This window comes from Rattus rattus, chromosome 13, assembly GCF_011064425.1.
Source record: "Rattus rattus isolate New Zealand chromosome 13, Rrattus_CSIRO_v1, whole genome shotgun sequence".
Taxonomy (NCBI): Eukaryota; Metazoa; Chordata; class Mammalia; order Rodentia; family Muridae; genus Rattus; species Rattus rattus.
The window spans coordinates 32,786,580-32,805,277 of record NC_046166.1 but is presented as its reverse complement, the minus strand read 5'-3'; the positions used below and the strand labels follow the sequence as shown (position 1 = coordinate 32,805,277).

General features: G+C 36.8%; 1 protein-coding gene and 1 long non-coding RNA gene across 2 annotated transcripts in view; one reads left to right on the top strand and one right to left on the bottom strand.

Annotated features, from left to right (window-relative positions):
- The window catches only part of LOC116914400, a 42,762-nt gene extending 30,870 nt beyond the window's left edge, over positions 1 to 11,892 (top strand). The window contains exons 2-3 of the long non-coding RNA XR_004389746.1: positions 3,211 to 3,286; positions 11,649 to 11,892. This is a non-coding gene — a long non-coding RNA (uncharacterized LOC116914400). The remainder of the gene's footprint in view (positions 1 to 3,210; positions 3,287 to 11,648) is intronic.
- The window catches only part of Hpgd (15-hydroxyprostaglandin dehydrogenase), a 31,362-nt gene that overhangs the window by 1,095 nt on the left and 11,569 nt on the right, over positions 1 to 18,698 (bottom strand). The window contains exons 4-6 of the mRNA XM_032918627.1: positions 15,288 to 15,384; positions 2,197 to 2,273; positions 879 to 1,042 (exon numbers count right to left, since the gene is read on the bottom strand). Coding sequence (XP_032774518.1) covers positions 879 to 1,042; positions 2,197 to 2,273; positions 15,288 to 15,384 — 338 coding nt within the window. The remainder of the gene's footprint in view (positions 1 to 878; positions 1,043 to 2,196; positions 2,274 to 15,287; positions 15,385 to 18,698) is intronic.

Sequence of the window (18,698 nt, the reverse complement as noted above, 5' to 3'; positions counted from 1 at the left end):
ATTAAGGTATTGTTACCTCCACTTTTTATCCATTGAGATAATAAGTAGATTATATAATATATTTAGTGATCATTTGGGAATGTATTTGAGGCCATTAATTATATTGGTAAAAAGCAATCATGTCCTCATTTATACTAGATCAGTAGACATCAGACATACCAGACAGAAACACCATTGAGGGAGGAGGAGAATCAATTGACAGCATTTATGGAAGATCATCTGGGGTTGTCAATTGGAGATAACTTCTGGGTTAGGGATGGGGCTTTTGTCTACTTTCCCTCTCAGTTCTGTGACCCCATCTGACCCAGAACTGCCCAAGCCACAGTTTCCACAGTCTCTGTGAGTTCATATTTCTGTTGGTTCATCTATTCTAACTCAGACACAGTTCTCCCCCCCCCTCTCCCTCCTTCCCTCCCTCCCTCTTTCCCTCCCTCCCCCTTTCTTCCTCCCTTCCTCCTCCTCCCCTCCCCCTTCCTCCTCCCTCACCCACCTGTGTGTGTGTGTGTGTGTGTGTGTGTGTGTGTGTGTGTGTGTGTGATGATCAATTGATCAATTGCTTTTAGTAAAGTGGTTAAAATTTTGGGACCATACAACATTTTACAGAGGTTTTATGTGCTTATTGCTTGAAGTTTTTGGCATGTGAACTATATAATTGCACTGGAAGGTCGCATATAGAAAGGAAATCCAATACAGGCTGATGAAAGTAAATTCCATAATGTTTACATATAATTCTATTATTTGTGCCTGGTTTTTCTTTCAAAAGGTTTGCCAATTCAAACTTTGAGGTATATACTATTTTCTAAAACTGAAACCTTTAAGAAAATGATCGCTTGTGTAGATACTGCTTTGTTCCATCAAGGAAAGAAAGTTTTACTTACTCCAAAATTCCATAGAATTTCATCATAGCCTTGATCTGGTCCGTATATTCTATATATTGCCCCATATTTTCTTCTTTTTCAATGGATTCAAGGATGGGTGTTTTCACAAAGCCTGGACAAATGACATTCAGTCTCACACCGCTTTTCATAAGGTTAGCAGCCATCTGCCAATCAAAAGAACAGGGTCTCAGGCTTCAGCTTTTGCAACAGTATAGCACAAGACAAATTGGAATCAAAAGTTCTTTCAAAGGCTAATGTAACATAGAACTCTGAACATAGAACAGTTGCCAGTGGGCAGTCACACAGAGCATAAACACATACCTGACACACAGAATTCCTTCTTGATAGCTTCACTGAGTTAATTGTGCGCAAAGCAACAACACTAGACAGCTCTGAATATTGAAAAGTTATGTAAGGTGCTATTTTTATTGAACTGTGTGAGGACCTGAAGCTAGCCAACTGAGACTTTATTGAGGCAAACATCATAACAGAAGTTTTATTGCTTGTGAATTCTATATTTCTACAATACATAAAGGGTAACTTTTCTTTAAACAGAAATGCATATTTAAAAAGGCTAAATATTGAGTGGTTGACTAAAATGTGAACCCACGCTTCACTTTTTATTTACCAATTCAAGGCTTACTAATTCAGCATCTGCACGTAACTTTAGAAGACATAACTGCCAGGAACAATGACAGCCAACTGCAGAAATATTCTGCCATAGAGTTAAATTCCTGCTTTGTGATGGTTTATCTTGCTCTAAAACATTGAAATAGTTTCAAATTAAGTACTCGTTTCTAATCAATCCAAATTAAGAGTAAAGGCTGCTTTTCTTCTCAGGATGATTAACACTGACAGTGCTGTTTATTTTCTCCTTGTTAATGGAAAACACTGCATCTCCCTAGCCCTTCCATCCTATCCAGTATCCTTCAGAGACTCCCCAACTATTCGGGTATTTTTTCTGTGTTAATGTTTTGTAATACGTTTTCCAAATAGCAGGCAAAATTCTATTTAAGTGTTCTATTTAAGGACGACATTAATATTATAGGAACTGTGTACAATTTTAAAGAATATTTTCCCATTATTTATACTTAAAATATTCATTAGTATCATCTCTTGTCTATTTTTCAATGATCTATTATTGATGTAGTCTTTTATATGATTGAAAATGCTTTTATAATAAAGATTTTAGTAAGACCTCTTTTACATCTTTTAACTGGATATATTGAATTTTGAACTTCTGTTCCTCTACTCCATAAAATTTGGGTTTCATTTATGAATACAAGGAGGAAACAAGTTTTTGATATGATTTCCTCACCGCTGCTGAGCGTGTGAATCCGATTATGCCATGCTTTGAGGCACAATAAACAGGTTGCTGTGCAACAGGCATGAGCCCTGAAACAAAGAAAAATTCTAAATAAGTTGATGTTTTTCAAAGTGGACTGTATTATAAAGACTTACCAATGGTGTTTCATGGTCACATCAATTTAATGTTAATCTTTAGAATACACTTGTGTGAAAGCATACACTTCTGTACAATAGCAAAACCCAAAGCAATCTCAAATAAACCAACATCCTTCATAACCTCTTTATTGCAACCATGATTATTGTCAAGCTTATTCCTTATATCCATCAAAGCCAAACAGACAAGTCTAGTCAGTTATATATTCTGTGCCTAATAAGTTTCTTACCTTAACTTAATTTTCCCTTTGACACCCTCTCCCTGTACAGCTCAGTCTGCCTATGAACTTGTAATCCTCCTGGTTTAGCCTTGCAAGTACCAGGATGATGGATGTGTACCACCTTGCCTGGCTTAGATGATCTACTTTTAATTCTTATAAAATAATGTAATTTCTCAGTCAAGAAACAGTGGCTGACCCCTGGTTACTGTGAGATTCATGCCAAATGTCATATGAGTGTTAAATTATTCTGCTGAGATGTGACAATCTCCACCCAGCTAACTAGTCATCACACACCACAACCACACATCCGTGAGTGTCATGCCAAAGTTCAGCAATAAACACAGACCTTAACTGCTCCCTGAGTGCCTTCCAGGCTTCAATTTCTGAAGCATGTTTGCTCAAGAGCAGTTTAAATCCCCGACGATGGTAGATCACACCTAGTACACAGTGATCTCAAGGTACTAGAGCATGCTGGTCCTCTTGTTTTGGGTCAGGGAACTTGCAAGTTAATTATGTATATCAGTGGCAGTCAGCAACAATTTACAATGTCAACGTAGGGTACACAGGAATTTAGAAGTGTAAGATAAAGGAACAAGAGGGCATAGCTAGTTGGTATTGTTTATAACCCCTGTCTTACCTATTAGTTATAGGTTTATGGGACAAAGGCAACTTGTGGAGGATGGTGCTCACATCTTGCAGGAGTCAACAAGTGCATCTTAGTGATAGGTAAGCTAATCGACACAGCCATGAAAAGGTTAAGGATATTACTCATAATATCAGTAAAGATGATGATGGATTTTTGTTGACAAACTTACGATCTATAGTTATTTCAATAGAAGGAATATATCTAATAGTGTTTTGTTGTCTGTGATCATTAGCAAGCAGAAAATACTAATATTATTTCTTTAGAATTAGAATTATAAATGCCATAATCAGAATACCAAAAAACTTGTTTGCCTTTATATATATATATATATATATATATATATATATATGTATATATATGTGTGTGTGTGTGTGTGTATTTTCTATCTAAACATACAACCAACCAACCAACTAACCAACCAAACAACTCACCAACCAATCAAATAACCACCCACCCAACCAACTAACCAACTAACCAACCAAGGTTCTATGTACTACAGATTGGCCTCAAGTTTTCTATGTAGCATAAACCTTGCCTTGAGCTTTCAACCTTTTCTGCCTCAACCCTGTAACTGCTAAGTTTAAAAGCATGAGATACCATACCCCAGTGGACTTCTTCTTATAAAAACAATAGTATTGGGTTTATGAATTTATTCTAACATTCTTAAGTTTTCATTGTGTTAAAATGTTTACAGTTTTACTGTGTTATAATTGAGATAAAATAAAACAGCAAATTATTTTTTTAGGTATACAATATTTGGTAACTTTTGACATATTTATAAACAAATGAAGCTATGGCCACAATCAAGACAATGAACAAGCCCATCACCCATGACTTTTCTAATCCCTTCCTTCTACACTTTTCTCATGACCCAAAAAACTACTGATATGCTTTATGTCAGTATTTGCATTTTCTAGAATTTTATGTATATGTAATCATTGAAGTTGTTTTTGTCTGATTCTTTTGCATTTACGATAATTATGTTGAGATTCATTTATCATTATTCTTATGATTTTTCTAAAGAAAAATCCACTGACTGATATAGCATTTATCTATACATTATTATACATTCAGTTGACAATAAATATTTAGGTTCTTTCCAGTTTTATGGTAATAAAATTTAAAATAAAGAGGATTCTACTTTCCAGTAGGTCAGGCTCCTGCTTCCTCACATATACTAGTATCTGCTCCTAGCTGCTCTCCTTGGCTAGATCTGTAATTATGCTGAACAACTCTCGACTTGTCCCTGACCCTGTTTTTTGGATGTTCCTGTTCTGGATGACTTTATCGACTTGTTGCCAAAATACAGTCTTTCAGTTTCTCACCTTTTGTTTCATGTGCATGTCTCTCTATGTGTATGTATACACAGACACATACAGAGAGAGAGACAAAGAGACAGACAGACAGACACACACACACACACACACACACACACACACACACACACACATGGGGGTGTGTGTGTGTCAATTATTCTCAAATTTAAACTGCAGTTTTCCAGCATGACTTCTCATCTGCTATGCATTCCTGAAAGAACCTTTTCCTAATTACTGTGACCTCTCTTGCCAGTTTTCATTACTAAAATTGTAAGTATACTAATTTAAATATTTGGGTTGCCCTGAATTCATTTCCAGTACATTCATGAGTAAAATTAAGCTCAAATAAGACCATATGCAAGTTAAAAGGAATATAACCAATGGGGTATATTAGATAAAATGTCATCTCTTAACTCTATTTTATCATTTAGATATGACTTCTTCCCTTTTCCAAAGCCTAACAACTTTCACATAGACTGGGAGACTTCTAAAAATACATATCTGCTAAAGAAGTGGTAGCTAAGCATACCTAACAAAACTTAAAACTGAACAGAAAAGAAATAAACAATTTTTTAACACAGATGGAAAGTACCTTTTTGATGAAGATACTGTGTGTGTGTGTGTGTGTGTGTGTATGTGTGTGTGTATGTGTGTGTGTGTGAAAGGGGTATATGAAAATATGTTCAACTCCATTCGATTATGAAACCGCAAACTAAAGTGAGCTACCCCTCCACTTCCCAGTGTTGTCCCTGCTTCTCTTTGTGCACACAGTTGCTGGATGACATATTCTCAATTTCTTTCTCTTTGTCACGTGCACACAGGCAGCCACAAATTATTTTTATACTTAGATTTTAGTTCTCTAGCCAGAACGAATTAAAATAGCCCAAACACACACCAACAGTTGTGAATGCTGGTGAGATAGAATAGAATAGTAGGATTTCCTATTCATTGCTGGTGGGAAGGTAAAATGGTTTAGGCACAATGGAGTGAGCTTAGCAGGTTTTGACAAAATGTATTTTTGCAATACAAATGTTTCTTGGCACTGACCCAAAGAAATTGAATACTTATGTCCTCACAAAATCCTGCACCTGGACACTTCCAGTGGCCTTATTTGCAATTGCCCAGACTTGGAGGCAAATGAGATGTCTTTTCACGAGTGAATGAATAAATAAACAGTATACACTGTACTCAGCACTAAAACTAGATGAGGAATTTAGTCATGAGTAGACGAGACAGAAACTAAACCATTGGGCAGAAACAATGCTGAACTGCAAAAATGGCATACACTGATTCAAGCTATGACTTCCTAAAATAGGTAAAATGATGGAGACTGGAAATGGTCAGTGTTTGCCGGTGCTGGATAGGGGAGGGATGAATGGGTAGAGTGAAGGACCATCATGGCCATGAGTGGAGTATTACAATAAGGTAATAGCCAATGTAAGAAAGTCATTGCTTATATGTTCAAGTATTCACCAAGAGTGAGCTACATAAGAAAATCATAGTACCACGTTTCCCTTCATGATCAAGGGAATGCTAAATTTCAGTTAAACTTGGAAAAAGTTCACTTCCTGGACCTCTTAATCGAATCAAACATGTTTATGTGGGTGGTGTTGGTGGAGGGGATGGTAGGGGAATGAATCCTAATATATGTAATCAATGGTAAGTGATAATGTATCAGGATATAGTTATCTATTATAACAAATGTACCACTAGAGTAAAGTTGCTGATAGTGAAGGAGACTGTTACTAAATTGTGCTGGGAATGTATAGAAATTCTCTGTATTTTGTGCACAAATCTGTTTTTTTACCGAACCCTTCTCTATAAAATGAAGCCTACTGAAAACAATGTTCTTAGTTTCACTTTATGTGACACAGAATCTGGCTACATATACCAGCTTGACCTGGACCTCGCTATTTAACACAGGTTGAATTCAATATACTCCTGATTAACCATTTGAGTGGTGGGGTTATTATAATGTACCCCTTGGCTAGGCAACAATATCATTTTAATTAAATATATTGAGAAATGTTACTAGCACAGTGGATTGGATTGTGGGTGTCAGGCACACTTAGTTTAATTCTTCAATATAGAATTATGAGCCCATGAGACATGTCAACCTTGCAGAGATAAAGTGTTCCATAGAGTAGTGCTTTCTTATGTATGCTAGGATCACACAATAGCTATTGTGAGTCTACAATAAGGCAATACACAGAGTATGCTTAATATGATGTTCCACACATAATAGCCATAACCATGAGGGTTAATCTTTATTATCAATTTGATTAGACCTAGAATTAGCCAGAGGCTGGAAAGAACCCAGATGTCCCTCAACAGAGGAATGGAAACAAAAAAGGTGGTACATTTACATAATGGAGTACTACTCAGCTATCAAAAACAATGACTTCATGAAATTCCTAGGCAAATGGATGAACTAGAAAATATCATCATGAATAAGGTAACCCAAACACAAAAAAAAACACACATGGTATGCACTCACTGGCAAGTGGATATTAGCTCAAAGGCTCAGATTACCCAAGATGCAATCCACAGACCACATGAAGCTCAAGAAGAAAGATTACCAAAATACAGATACTTCAGTTTTTCTTACAAGAGGGAACAAACTATTCACAGGAGGAAATACGGAGATAAAATCTGGAGAAGAAACTGAAGGAAAGGCCATTCAGAGACTGTCTTATCTGGGGATCCAGCCACCAAACCCAGACAATATTGCTGATGCCAAGGAGTGCAAGCAGACAGGAGCCTGATATAGCTGTCTCCTGAGAGACTCTACCAGAGCATGACAAATACAGAGGCAAATGCTAGCATCCAACCATTGAACTGAGAACAGGGTCTCCAATGGAGGAGTTAAAGAAAGGATCAAAGGAGCTGAAGGGGTTTGCAACCCTACAGGAAGAACAACAATAACAACCAACCAAAGTTCCCAAGGACTAAGCCACCATCCAAAGAGTACACATGAACAGACCCATGGCCCCAGCTGCATGTGTAACAGAGGAAGACCTTGTTTGGCATCAGTGGGATTTGAAGCCCTTGGTCCTGTCAAGGCTGAATTCCCCAGTGCAGGGGAATGTCAGGGTGGGGAGGTGGGAGGGAGTGGGAGTATAGGTGGGCGAACACCCTCATAGAAGCAGGGGGAGGGGGAATGGGATGGGGGGGTTATGGACAGGAAAGCAGGAGAAGGGATAACAATTGAAATGTAAATAAAAATCCAATAAAAAAGAAAAGTTTTAAGTTATTGATTTATAGATATATTTACCCATTCATCAGGTTGCATTTTAAAATGAAATGATCTTTTTTTTCTGAAATGTTACAAATCTAACACATCATACTGATTAGGAAACCGTGGACTGATATAAAGTCCTCATTTATGGAAATGGATTCATGTAAGAACTACAAATTTAGTTCCCTTTAAAAACATAATATAATGACATCATATTTTAAATATATTTAGCTGCAAGAACTGAAAAGCAATGAGGGGTGAGTGAATATCCAGTTGATTTCAATTTAACATTACAAGGAGTTTTGATAATACAAGGACTCATAAGGTCTTATTGCTGGGTTGAATATTGTTTTAAAATATATTACATGACCCAAATAAATTAGTTTGTCCTTTGGTAAAGGTTTTAAAAGCAACAACAACAACAGCAACAACAACAACAACAACAACAACCACAACAAACGGTTATGCTGGGACTGGAAGATGGCTCTGCATCAGAGAGTGTACTCTGCTCCTGCAGAGGACCAGATTTGCTTGCCAGCATCCATATCGAGCACCTCACAACTGCTTACAATTTCAGCTTCAATCTTGCTTTTGCCCCTCTGAGTGCATCTTCACTTATATGTGTGTAACACACACACACACACGCAGATAAACTACACATATATACATAATGTATGAACAAGCGTTTATGACATGAGCAAGGCCATGTCAAGAACTCTAAAACCTCAGACCTATGAAATGGCAGGACCTTTGTCAGGTAGGACTTGGGGAATGGCTCAGTCTTCTCCTGAGTTGAATAATAACCTCAACAGTGCGTGCAGAAAGTATCAACCCCAGGTTTTCCTCCCTGAGAACTTCACTTTTGGCTGCTCCCTTGCTGAGAGACTCTCACACACCTCCTCTTTCAGCTGCATGTAATAAACCTTCCATTTCCTGGCTGCTGGTACATCTCTATCAGAGCTCATGGTCCACTCAATCACAATTTTTCTGTACAGGTGTTCATTCTCCATCTCCCAGTCAGGTCAACCCCAAAGCTGTGCAAGTCATAACACAGCAGAAAGAAAAACTCTTCACACAAACAAATATTTTTTAATGACCATTCAAGAAACTGATAAATGATGCCTAACTAATAAAATACTTTATACTATATAAGAAAAATGAAATACTTGAAATTACTGATGTATGTATAAATTCATTTAGAACCATAAAGTGAAAATTTTATCTTCATATTATTCTTTTCTTAATATTTTTTACCCATACTTGTGAAAGTCAGCCTTAATATCTACATCTCCCCCCAAAATAAACAACTTATTTTTTTAATTTGGTGCAAAATTAACATTTTTCTTCACAATTGGACAAATAATCTTGTAGATTATTATTCCGCAACAGGAAGGGATCATTAAAATGGACTATGTAAAAATATTTGAAATAATTCAATTTATGGATATAAACTAAGAATACAAATAGGCTAGTTTGGAGGTTTGAACAGCAGGATCTAAATCTTCAGCATTTCATACACAACCCCTAAGGAAGCTAACCATGTGCCTATCAGTCTAGTCTCATCTCCACTTCCTTTATGAGGGGCCATGGAGAAGTAGTGGTAGTCTATTTATCAATGTTTATGCCTAAAAGTGACTAAAGCAACTAAGGACTTCCTCATTATCATTTTCCACAGGGCAGTACTTTTAAGGCAGTTTTGCTGGTTTATTTTGTTTGATTTGATTCTGGGATAGAACATAGAGACTGATGCACGCTGGGTAACTGTCCTCTCGCTGAGTTAGCTCCATTCTCAGCTCTTGGGTGGCCTTTCTCTGTAGTGTTAGGCTTACTGTGAGGTTATACTTGAACGTGTGGAATGGCATAAAAAGTGACAGAACCTTTTATAACTATTGCATATTTTTAATAAAATATCTTGCCAGGATGATAAATCTGAGGATATGTTCCAGTGATTAGGTTTCAGAAATTTCCTCTTAGAGCTTCCTAAAAGTCCAGCCCTACTGTGATGTTAAGAAACAGAAACAGAGATGGACTATAAGCAGCCAGTGGGTATATCTACACTGGAAGCTGGCTTCTTAAAGAGGGTAAATATACCTATCTCTTGTTACCTAAGAACAGAGTTTAAGGATCACCAAAAGTCCTCTTCCTAAGTTTGAAGTGGTGATGTTTATACACATTAAAACGAGAGCAACACAGCTCTAGAAGACATTTATTTCTCATACTATCAAACAGTTAATCTGTTCACTCCTTAAAAACATATAACTTTCCCTAACAGATCTTTCTCATATGTGTTTTCTTAATTATTTTATGACCAAATAAAATAATCGATACTAGTCTTTCTGGGCTAGCAGGAAGAATTTCAGCTGTATCGATCAGGAAGTGTGGCTCATATAGTCATTTTGACAGTGTGTACCTGAACAGCTCAGTTCCACAGAACAGGAAAACAGTTCATACATTTCATGACATTCACTAAAATACTGCAAGATGAATTTTCTTTTATTATCACAGATTCTTAAAATGTTATTCATGTAACGTGGTTCCTTTGCGATTAGTGGTTTCACTGAATTTTGAGGATAATCCCATGAATTATCTGAATTACTGAAACTGAAGCTTGTTCTTCTGGGAGAGGCTGTCTGGTTAGTGAGCTATTATCAGCCTCCTATCTCCACCCTTCGGTACTGGAGTCAACAGGCATGGGAAGCCATGCCTAGCTTCTTTGCATGAATGTTGAAGATTTGAATGCACATCCTCATGTTTGTACATCAAATGGTCTTACTCTGTGAACTGTTTCCCCATCCCAAGAAACCCACCTGACTAGTTGGGGTGTCTTATCCCAGTACAGTTCTCTGTTGTTCTCTCCAACATTGTTTTATGTGCTGAAGAATGAGTATGACAAAATGAATGCTTGTATGTCTTGTTTAAAGAAAAACTCCTTTAGAAGAGTACACGTGGTCAACCAGGACCAGAGTCTCTTCTGAAGGTGCAGATGGGGCATATTTATTCCTCCAGTCAGGCTCACCTGGCTTTGCTTGTTAGATCCATTAACTGCTTTTGAAACTGCGTCAGTGGGCATTACTCATTAGGTTCTCTGCCCAAGCCAGTATGACAACTTGAGGCTTTGCCCTAGCAGTGAAGGACTCTACAATTCACTAAGGAATTATAATGACCTGAATGTGGCCTGCAACTCTGGGTGCCCTGGAGTGACCAGAAAAGAAACCAAAAACAAAGATCCTGTAAAAGGAAGCTGGCAAAACAAATAGGAAGCAAATGTTAAAAGCAGTTTTAGTGGGAAAAATCCTCTTCTCCTTTCGGTTGCTTAACCAATACCAAGGGGTTAGACCTGAACACATAGATACAGGCGACATGACACAGGATGAGCACTTACATTTAGAAATTATATGCATGTAATCACAATTAATAGAAAAAGAGGTCATGAACTTAAAATTGAACAAGAAGGGGTATGAGGGAGAAAGGAAAGGGAGGGAAATGGTATAATCACAATATCAAAAACAAAATTTGAAAGTATTTTCTATTTAATAATTCCTCTAAGATTTTTTTTATTTAGTTTGATGACCTGAATCTGTGCACTGTGCCTCAAGGTCATACAGTTTTTGATAGTTTCTGAGAAAATTACAAGGAATAAGGGGTTCTCCTTTAGCTTTTATCATTCTAAAATTCTGTTTGTGTGTACTTATGTGCATGTGTGTGTGCGCAAGCACACATGTGTGTGCATGTGTGTTTGTGTGTTTGTATGCCTGCAAATACATACATACACATGTGCACACACACACACACACACACACACACACACACACACACGTGCACACACATTTATTCATGCCAGGCAAGTACTCCTCTACTAAACTATAAGCTCAACTTTTTTTCTTGCAGAAAGAGTCTCCGATGAGCTCAGACTGTCTTCAAAGTGTCCATCGACCTATTTTCTCCTCTCTAAGGTTGGAATTAGACTCTGAAATTTGAATCAAGTTAACCTACTCTGTATAAGTTGGGCATTATTTGATAAAAATACAAGGCTGCTTTAAAACTTCCGTGATGACGTCATGTCAATGAAAACTCTGGGTGGGAAGAGTGCTAGAGCAGAAGACTGACTAATGAGAAGGAAAGAATGATACCAAGCAAGGTAGGTGTGGAGGCTGCATTGTGTGTGCCATGGAAACGGAGCAGGGTGGGCAGAGAGAAGCTTAGCCCACTGTTTAGCCTTTTTAAACAGTGTTACATGTTAGGATGAACATCAAAGAGAGAAGGAATTTTGAACAATGCAATAATCATTATGGTAATAGTGCCAGGAGGTTAATTAAAAATTCAAACTGAGTTTATCACTGAATTTATAATAATGCATAAGGAAACATTTTACTGTTGAAGTATTTGCGCCTAGCTCCCCTGGCTCATTTATTTTTATAAAGACTCATTTGTGTGTGTGTGTGTGTGTGTGTGTGTGTGTGTGTGTGTGTGAGAGAGAGAGAGAGAGAGAGAGAGAGAGAGAGAGAGAGAGAGAGAGACAGGCAGACAGACAGAGTTAAAAGAGAGGAGGAGGAGGAGGGGAAGAGAGAGGAGAAGGAAAATGAAGAGGGTCTGGGAGAGAGGGAGAAGGAAAGGGAGATGGGGGTGGAAGAGAGGGAGCTGGGGAGGGAGAGAGAGCAGGAGTAGCAATCCAGAGCACATGCTTGTTTTCAGATGCTCGCAGAGGATAAAACAGAGCATCAGTTCCTCTGGAAGTGGAGATGCCTTTGACTGTGGGCTGCCCCATGGGACTTCCCTCTTATGCAAGAGCAGCAAGGGTTTAGCTGCTCAATCAGCTCTCCAATTCACCTCTTTTATTTAAAAATAACATTTGAGACAGGGTCTTGCTTATTTACACAGGCTACTCTTAAATGTATTGTCTAACCCAGGCACAAATTGATATTGTGATCTTTCTGTCTTAAACTCACTGCTAAGAATAGAGGCCTATACCATGAAGATATACTTATCGATTATCAATTATCAAAATTATCAATTGATCATGACCTCAGGTTTCATGTGTTTGTATTTCAAGAAAATAGGAAATATCCCTTTTCAATTCACTAACCATTTACATAATTTTCTTATAATTTCATCTCAATAAATACCGTAAAATCAGTTTTGCCAATTTGTCTTTAGGGTTTAAGCCTATATACTAAGATTTGTGTCTTTCTAAAGCATGACTACTTTTTTTTTCTTTTTTTTCGGAGCTGGGGACCGAACCCAGGGCCTTGCGCTTGCTAGGCAAGCGCTCTACCACTGAGCTAAATCCCCAACCCTAAGCATGACTACTTTTAAGTAGGGTTCCCAAGCTCTCCATTTAGTATATTCATAGAAGTGAACCATTGCTATTTATAGGTAGATACCATAGGAGAAAAAGTAACTCAATTATCCTTAATGCTTTATAGAATTAGCTTGTAATCATGTTAGATCTGACATTCTGTTTTTAAGTAACCCAGAAAATAAGATGTCAGTCTTACTTCAGAGTTCCTAAAGAAGGGTATTTACAAAAATAAAAGTGGTAGTTTCCTAGTGGCTCAAGGGTCACCTGATAATAACTGTTGGAGGAATTAGAAAACTTCTGAGAATCAGGGATTGACTGAGTCATAGATAATTCCAAATACTACTGCTGGCCACTCCTGCCTCACTGATAGTGCTCGAGAAAGAACAGTTGTATGGTCTCTCTCTCTCTCTCTCTCTCTCTCTCTCTCTCTCTCTCTCTCCACCCCCACCAACGTGTGTGTGTGTGTGTGTGTGTGTTAATTCTTATCCTGAAGTTATTATACTGAGACAAAGCAGGTATTTTAAGGTCTTCAGTGTTGTAGCTTTGACTTGCTATCAACAGTAGTCAGGTTTCTTAAATCTTATGACTCCACTAGTCCCCTTCCTTCTAGAAGCATTGATGGATTTTTCCATAGAATTCTTGTTGCTTGTTGGTTTGTTTGCTTGAGAGGGGACACTGTTGCTGGCTAAACTGACCTCTAACTCTCATCCCCTCTATCTTAGCTTCACCAAGTGCTGGTGTTATGGGTACAAAACAACATATCCATCCCTAACTGGAGTTTTTACAGTATAGTTTCTTGACTAAGTTGCTCCAGATATTCCTGGCTGTTATTGAAGAACACAAATATTTAGCTGATAGTAAACCATTTTGCTTTGAATGAAAAACACATTTGGATTGCTTGTATAGTGTTTATTCTCAGTCTTTGGTGTGGCAAAAAGTCATTCTGCTGAATGGTTCTGCTGAAACCATTTTTCTTATATGTACAACTGGAGTATACTTTCCAGATTTTCAAGTATCTAGAACCGTTGCATCAAATTTTACACTGTAACTTGAGCACAGTGAGGTCTTCTGAGGCTTGGGTGGTTTTAGGGTAGGGCTTAGAAGAGCTGTAATATGTTCTCCATGTGCCCTTCTGCCTTTCACTGGGCAGTAAGGAGTCTACTCATTGCAGTGCAAACCTAGAAGCTCCATTGTCAGCTAGGATTTCCAAATTGTCCATATTGAATAGTTACTCAGGAGTTCTATAAGAAAGCAGTTTGAGCAAGCCATGACAAGCAAGCCAGTAACTAGCACTTCATAATCTCTGCATCAGCTTCCTCTTCAAGGTTCCTAATCTTTGTGAGTCCCTACCCTCACTGCTTTTGAGGATGAACTGTTACAAGAAAATGTGAGCATATAAACCATTTCCCCCAAAACAGAATAGGTACCCAGGGATAAGGATCTTGCCCTTGATAATATACAAGTGTTTTCTAAACTTATTATATTTTGAAACTAGGGTGTGTTTGGCTCTTTTCATTTTACCAGTTTAGCATATACCATCTAGTACAGATGCCATGTTTTTAAAATATACACTCCTACTAAATTCACAAAGGAATAGAGGTCACTTCATATCACATTCTTAATTTTTACCTTGTCTAAAGTTATTTTACATGCATTACTATTTGGAAATGTTCCAATAACCTTTGAAAATTAGTAAGTGGAAACATATATAGATATATATATATATATATATATGCACACACACACACAAACACACATTCACAAAACACATACACAGAAAGACACATACATACACACAAGCACACACACAGACCATACACACAAGCACACACACAGACTCACATATACCCACATACACACAAGCACACATACACAAACATGCACACACATGCAGACACACATATACACATACAAACACATATAGACACACACATACACACCTAAACACATAAAGACATACAAACACACACACACACATACACACAGGCAAACATACACACACACTAAAGCAATACCCACAGTGAGAAAACTTTGAAAAGTATCAGATGCATTGCTCAAAATTTTTGTATTATGTATAGAAACATCTATAGAATCATTAAGGCAATAAACAAAAAATTCAGATTTAATTCAATCTTCTCTTGAGGATTCATAATATACCTCACAGATTTACTTTTGTGGTCCAAATGATGATTATGAAAAATTCCAGTTCAAATAGGAATTGCCCTTACCTGCTATTGAAGAAATATTGATGATGATGCCACCTTCACCTCCATTTTGCTTACTCATGTAATCCAAACCAAGGTAGGTCCCACTGATAACAGAAACCTAATCCAGGAGCATAAATGGAAAAAGTGATACATCTTTATCATACCTTTATCATATGCCCACATACCAAAGACATTGCTAAGTCAGACATATAGGGAGATCTTTAATAATTAGTGAGAGATTTCTTGTGCTTTAAAGTTTTAATTGATCATGATTTGCTTTTTGCCTGCCTAATATTAGTGTAGTTATCATATTACTGCATACTTTCATTTAACTTAGTTGCCCAAAATGTGGTGCTTATGATAATTACTCTTGCAGTGTTTTCTTCTTTGATTCACCAGTCTATAACAACTCTTTCCAAAAACTTTCTTTTCAGCATGTGCTTCTCACACTGTATAATTGTCACTTTTTTGCATTACAGAAGAAGAATGGACGAAAATGATTATACACATATGTTTTGACGTCATATACATATGTATGTATATATGTATGTGCATACAAACTTCCCTCATATATATTCATGTTTCTATAAATAATTTAGGATTTCTCAAATAAGAGAAAACATGTGGTATTCTTTCTGAGCTTTTTGTATTTTCCTCCAAGGACATAAATTCCTTTTTCTTACTTATTGAATACATTGCATTTAGGTATTACATTTTCTTTGTTCATTCATCTTCTGCCAGACATCTAGGCAGGTTAGCTAGCTATTTTGAGTAATGCTGTAATAAATGGGTGGTGGCAGGTATTCTTGTGGGATGTTGATTTAGAGTACTTTGAGTATACAACCAGAAGTCATAGGAGTAGGCCATCTGGTAGCTCTACTTTTAGGATATTTTGTTTTGTTTTTTTTTTTTGTTTTAAGAAATCTACACAATGATTCCCATCCTCTTTTCCTTGTTGAATGGATGAACTCTTAGTTTATCTATTTAAATTAAAAACAGTATTGTTTTTATTCAAACCAGTATGCAGGTCCTACACATGGCTGCTTACACAGGCCCTGATAGTTTCAAGATTATGTACGGAATGAAGACTATTCAATGATAATCTACTATATGTAGGAGAATAGTAAGAGAGAAAGTTTTATATATTCTTAATTTCATACACGAACATACTTTCAAATATGTATCTGTTAGGTTATTAATTCATTAGTTTAACTTTAATAGTATATGGATATTAAATATATCTATACTTTAAATATTTAAAGACAAGATAGATGATGTATCTGTGGCATTTATTTCATTTATTTTCTTCTTATATACCTCTATGTAACTTAGATAACATTCCAACTCTCCTTCAAACATATGACTTTTGCTTATATTCATCTAGTTTTCTTATACAGTGCTGGACCACCTGCCCAGGCATAGCATTGCTCACAGTAGGGTGGGCCTGTCTACTAATTAATTGGAAAAAACCCCACAGATATATCCACATATCTGCTCTGATCAAGGCAGCTCCTCAGATGAGTCTTTCCTTTCTAGGCTTAGCTAAATTAATTGTTAAAGTTAACCGGCCAAAACTTGATGTACATTTTAAGGCATTTGATCTGCACAATACAGTAATTCAATGCTAGCAATAGTGATTAAAAATTATGGCCTCTTTTTCACTGTTATTGTAATATATTGTTTTCCTTTTATTGAAATCAATTTTCTCCTCACACAATGTATCCTGCTTACAATTTTCTCCTCCCTCTATTTCCTCACCACCTCCTCTTCTATCCAGATTCACTCCCTTTCTGTCTCTCATTAGAAAACAGGATTCTAAGGGAACATAACATAATATAATTAATATAATATAATGATAAAACAACAACTACTATATCAAAACAGGATGAAAGAAACAGAAGAGAAACGCCCAAGAAAAGACACAAAAAACAGATATGGACTCAGAGACCCACTTATTTATATACTCAGGAATCCCATAAAAACCACTAAACTGGAAGCTATAATATATGCTGAAAAACCTGTAGGATAAAAAGAGAGACAAATGTGTACACACACACACACATACACACACACACACACACACACACACAGAGAGAGAGAGACAGAGAGAGAGACAGAGAGAGAGAGAGAGACAGACAGAGAGAGAAAGAGAGAGAGAGAGAGAATATAGTACATGGCACGTGTATATACTATATATTATAAATAAAATTAAAATTAAGATATAATGTAAAAAATAAAATTTAAAAAATTCCTGACAAGGCACTATGAGACAAGGAACCTCCAAAAATGTCACTGAGTTTGTTTTCTGTGGTCCTATCTACTTCTGGGCATGCAGCCCACCCATCATCAGTTTCTTTAGGGAGAGTGCTTTGGTGAAGACTAAATTGTCCTTTGTGAGCATATACATTCTTATCAGCAGAGTACAAGGGTTCCCTGTTTCTTACATCCTTGTAAACATTATTTTATTGGCTTTCTTTTTGACAGTCATTCTGACTGTGGTGACATGATGGAGTCTTGGTGTAGTTTTTATTCACATTTTCCTGGTATTTAAGAGTGCTGAATGTTTGTTTTCTGTTTGAGAGTCATATTTGAATTTCATCTTTTAAGGATTGTTGGTTCACTTCATTATTTTTGTATTTTACTTGTGGGTTTTTCTCTTTGAGTCCTTCATATACTCTGGTTACTAATCTTCCATTAGATCAGTGGTTCTCTACCTTCCTAATGCTGAGACACTTTAATGCAGTTCCTCATGTTGTAATGTCCCTCAATCATAAAATTATTTTTGTTGCTACTTCATAACTGTAATTTTGCTACTGTGGTAATTCTTAATTCAAATATCTGATGTGCAGGGTATCTGATATGTGACAATTGTGAGAGGATCGTTTGACTCACAACAGGGATCATGACTCACATGTTGAGAACCACTGCATTGGATGAATAATTGGGAAAACAATTTTTTTTTCAGTTCTGTAGGCTGTCTCTTCACTCGGTTGTTTACTTTCCTGTGAAATGTTTGGTTTTTACAAATTCTACTTGTCAATCATTACTCTTATTTTTGAAGGCTTGGAGTCCTTTTCAGAGAGTTCTTGTGTATGTGTGTATCTCAAAGTATTTATTCAGTTGTTTTCCTTTAACAGCTTTAGAGTTTTAGGTCTTAATAAGGTCTGGGATACATTTTGCATTGGTTTTTGTACAGGGTGAAAAGCAGAGATCTAATTTTACTCTTCTAAATGTATACACCCAGTTTTCTGAACATCACTTGGTGAAGAGGCTTTTTTTCTCCAGTGTATGTCTTTAGCATGCCTGTACGAACTCAGACAGTTTCAGCTATGAGGGTATAAATATGACTTTTCCTATTCTATTCCATTCCATTCCATTCCATTCCATTCCATTCCATTCCATTCCATTCCATTCCATTCCATTCCATTCCAT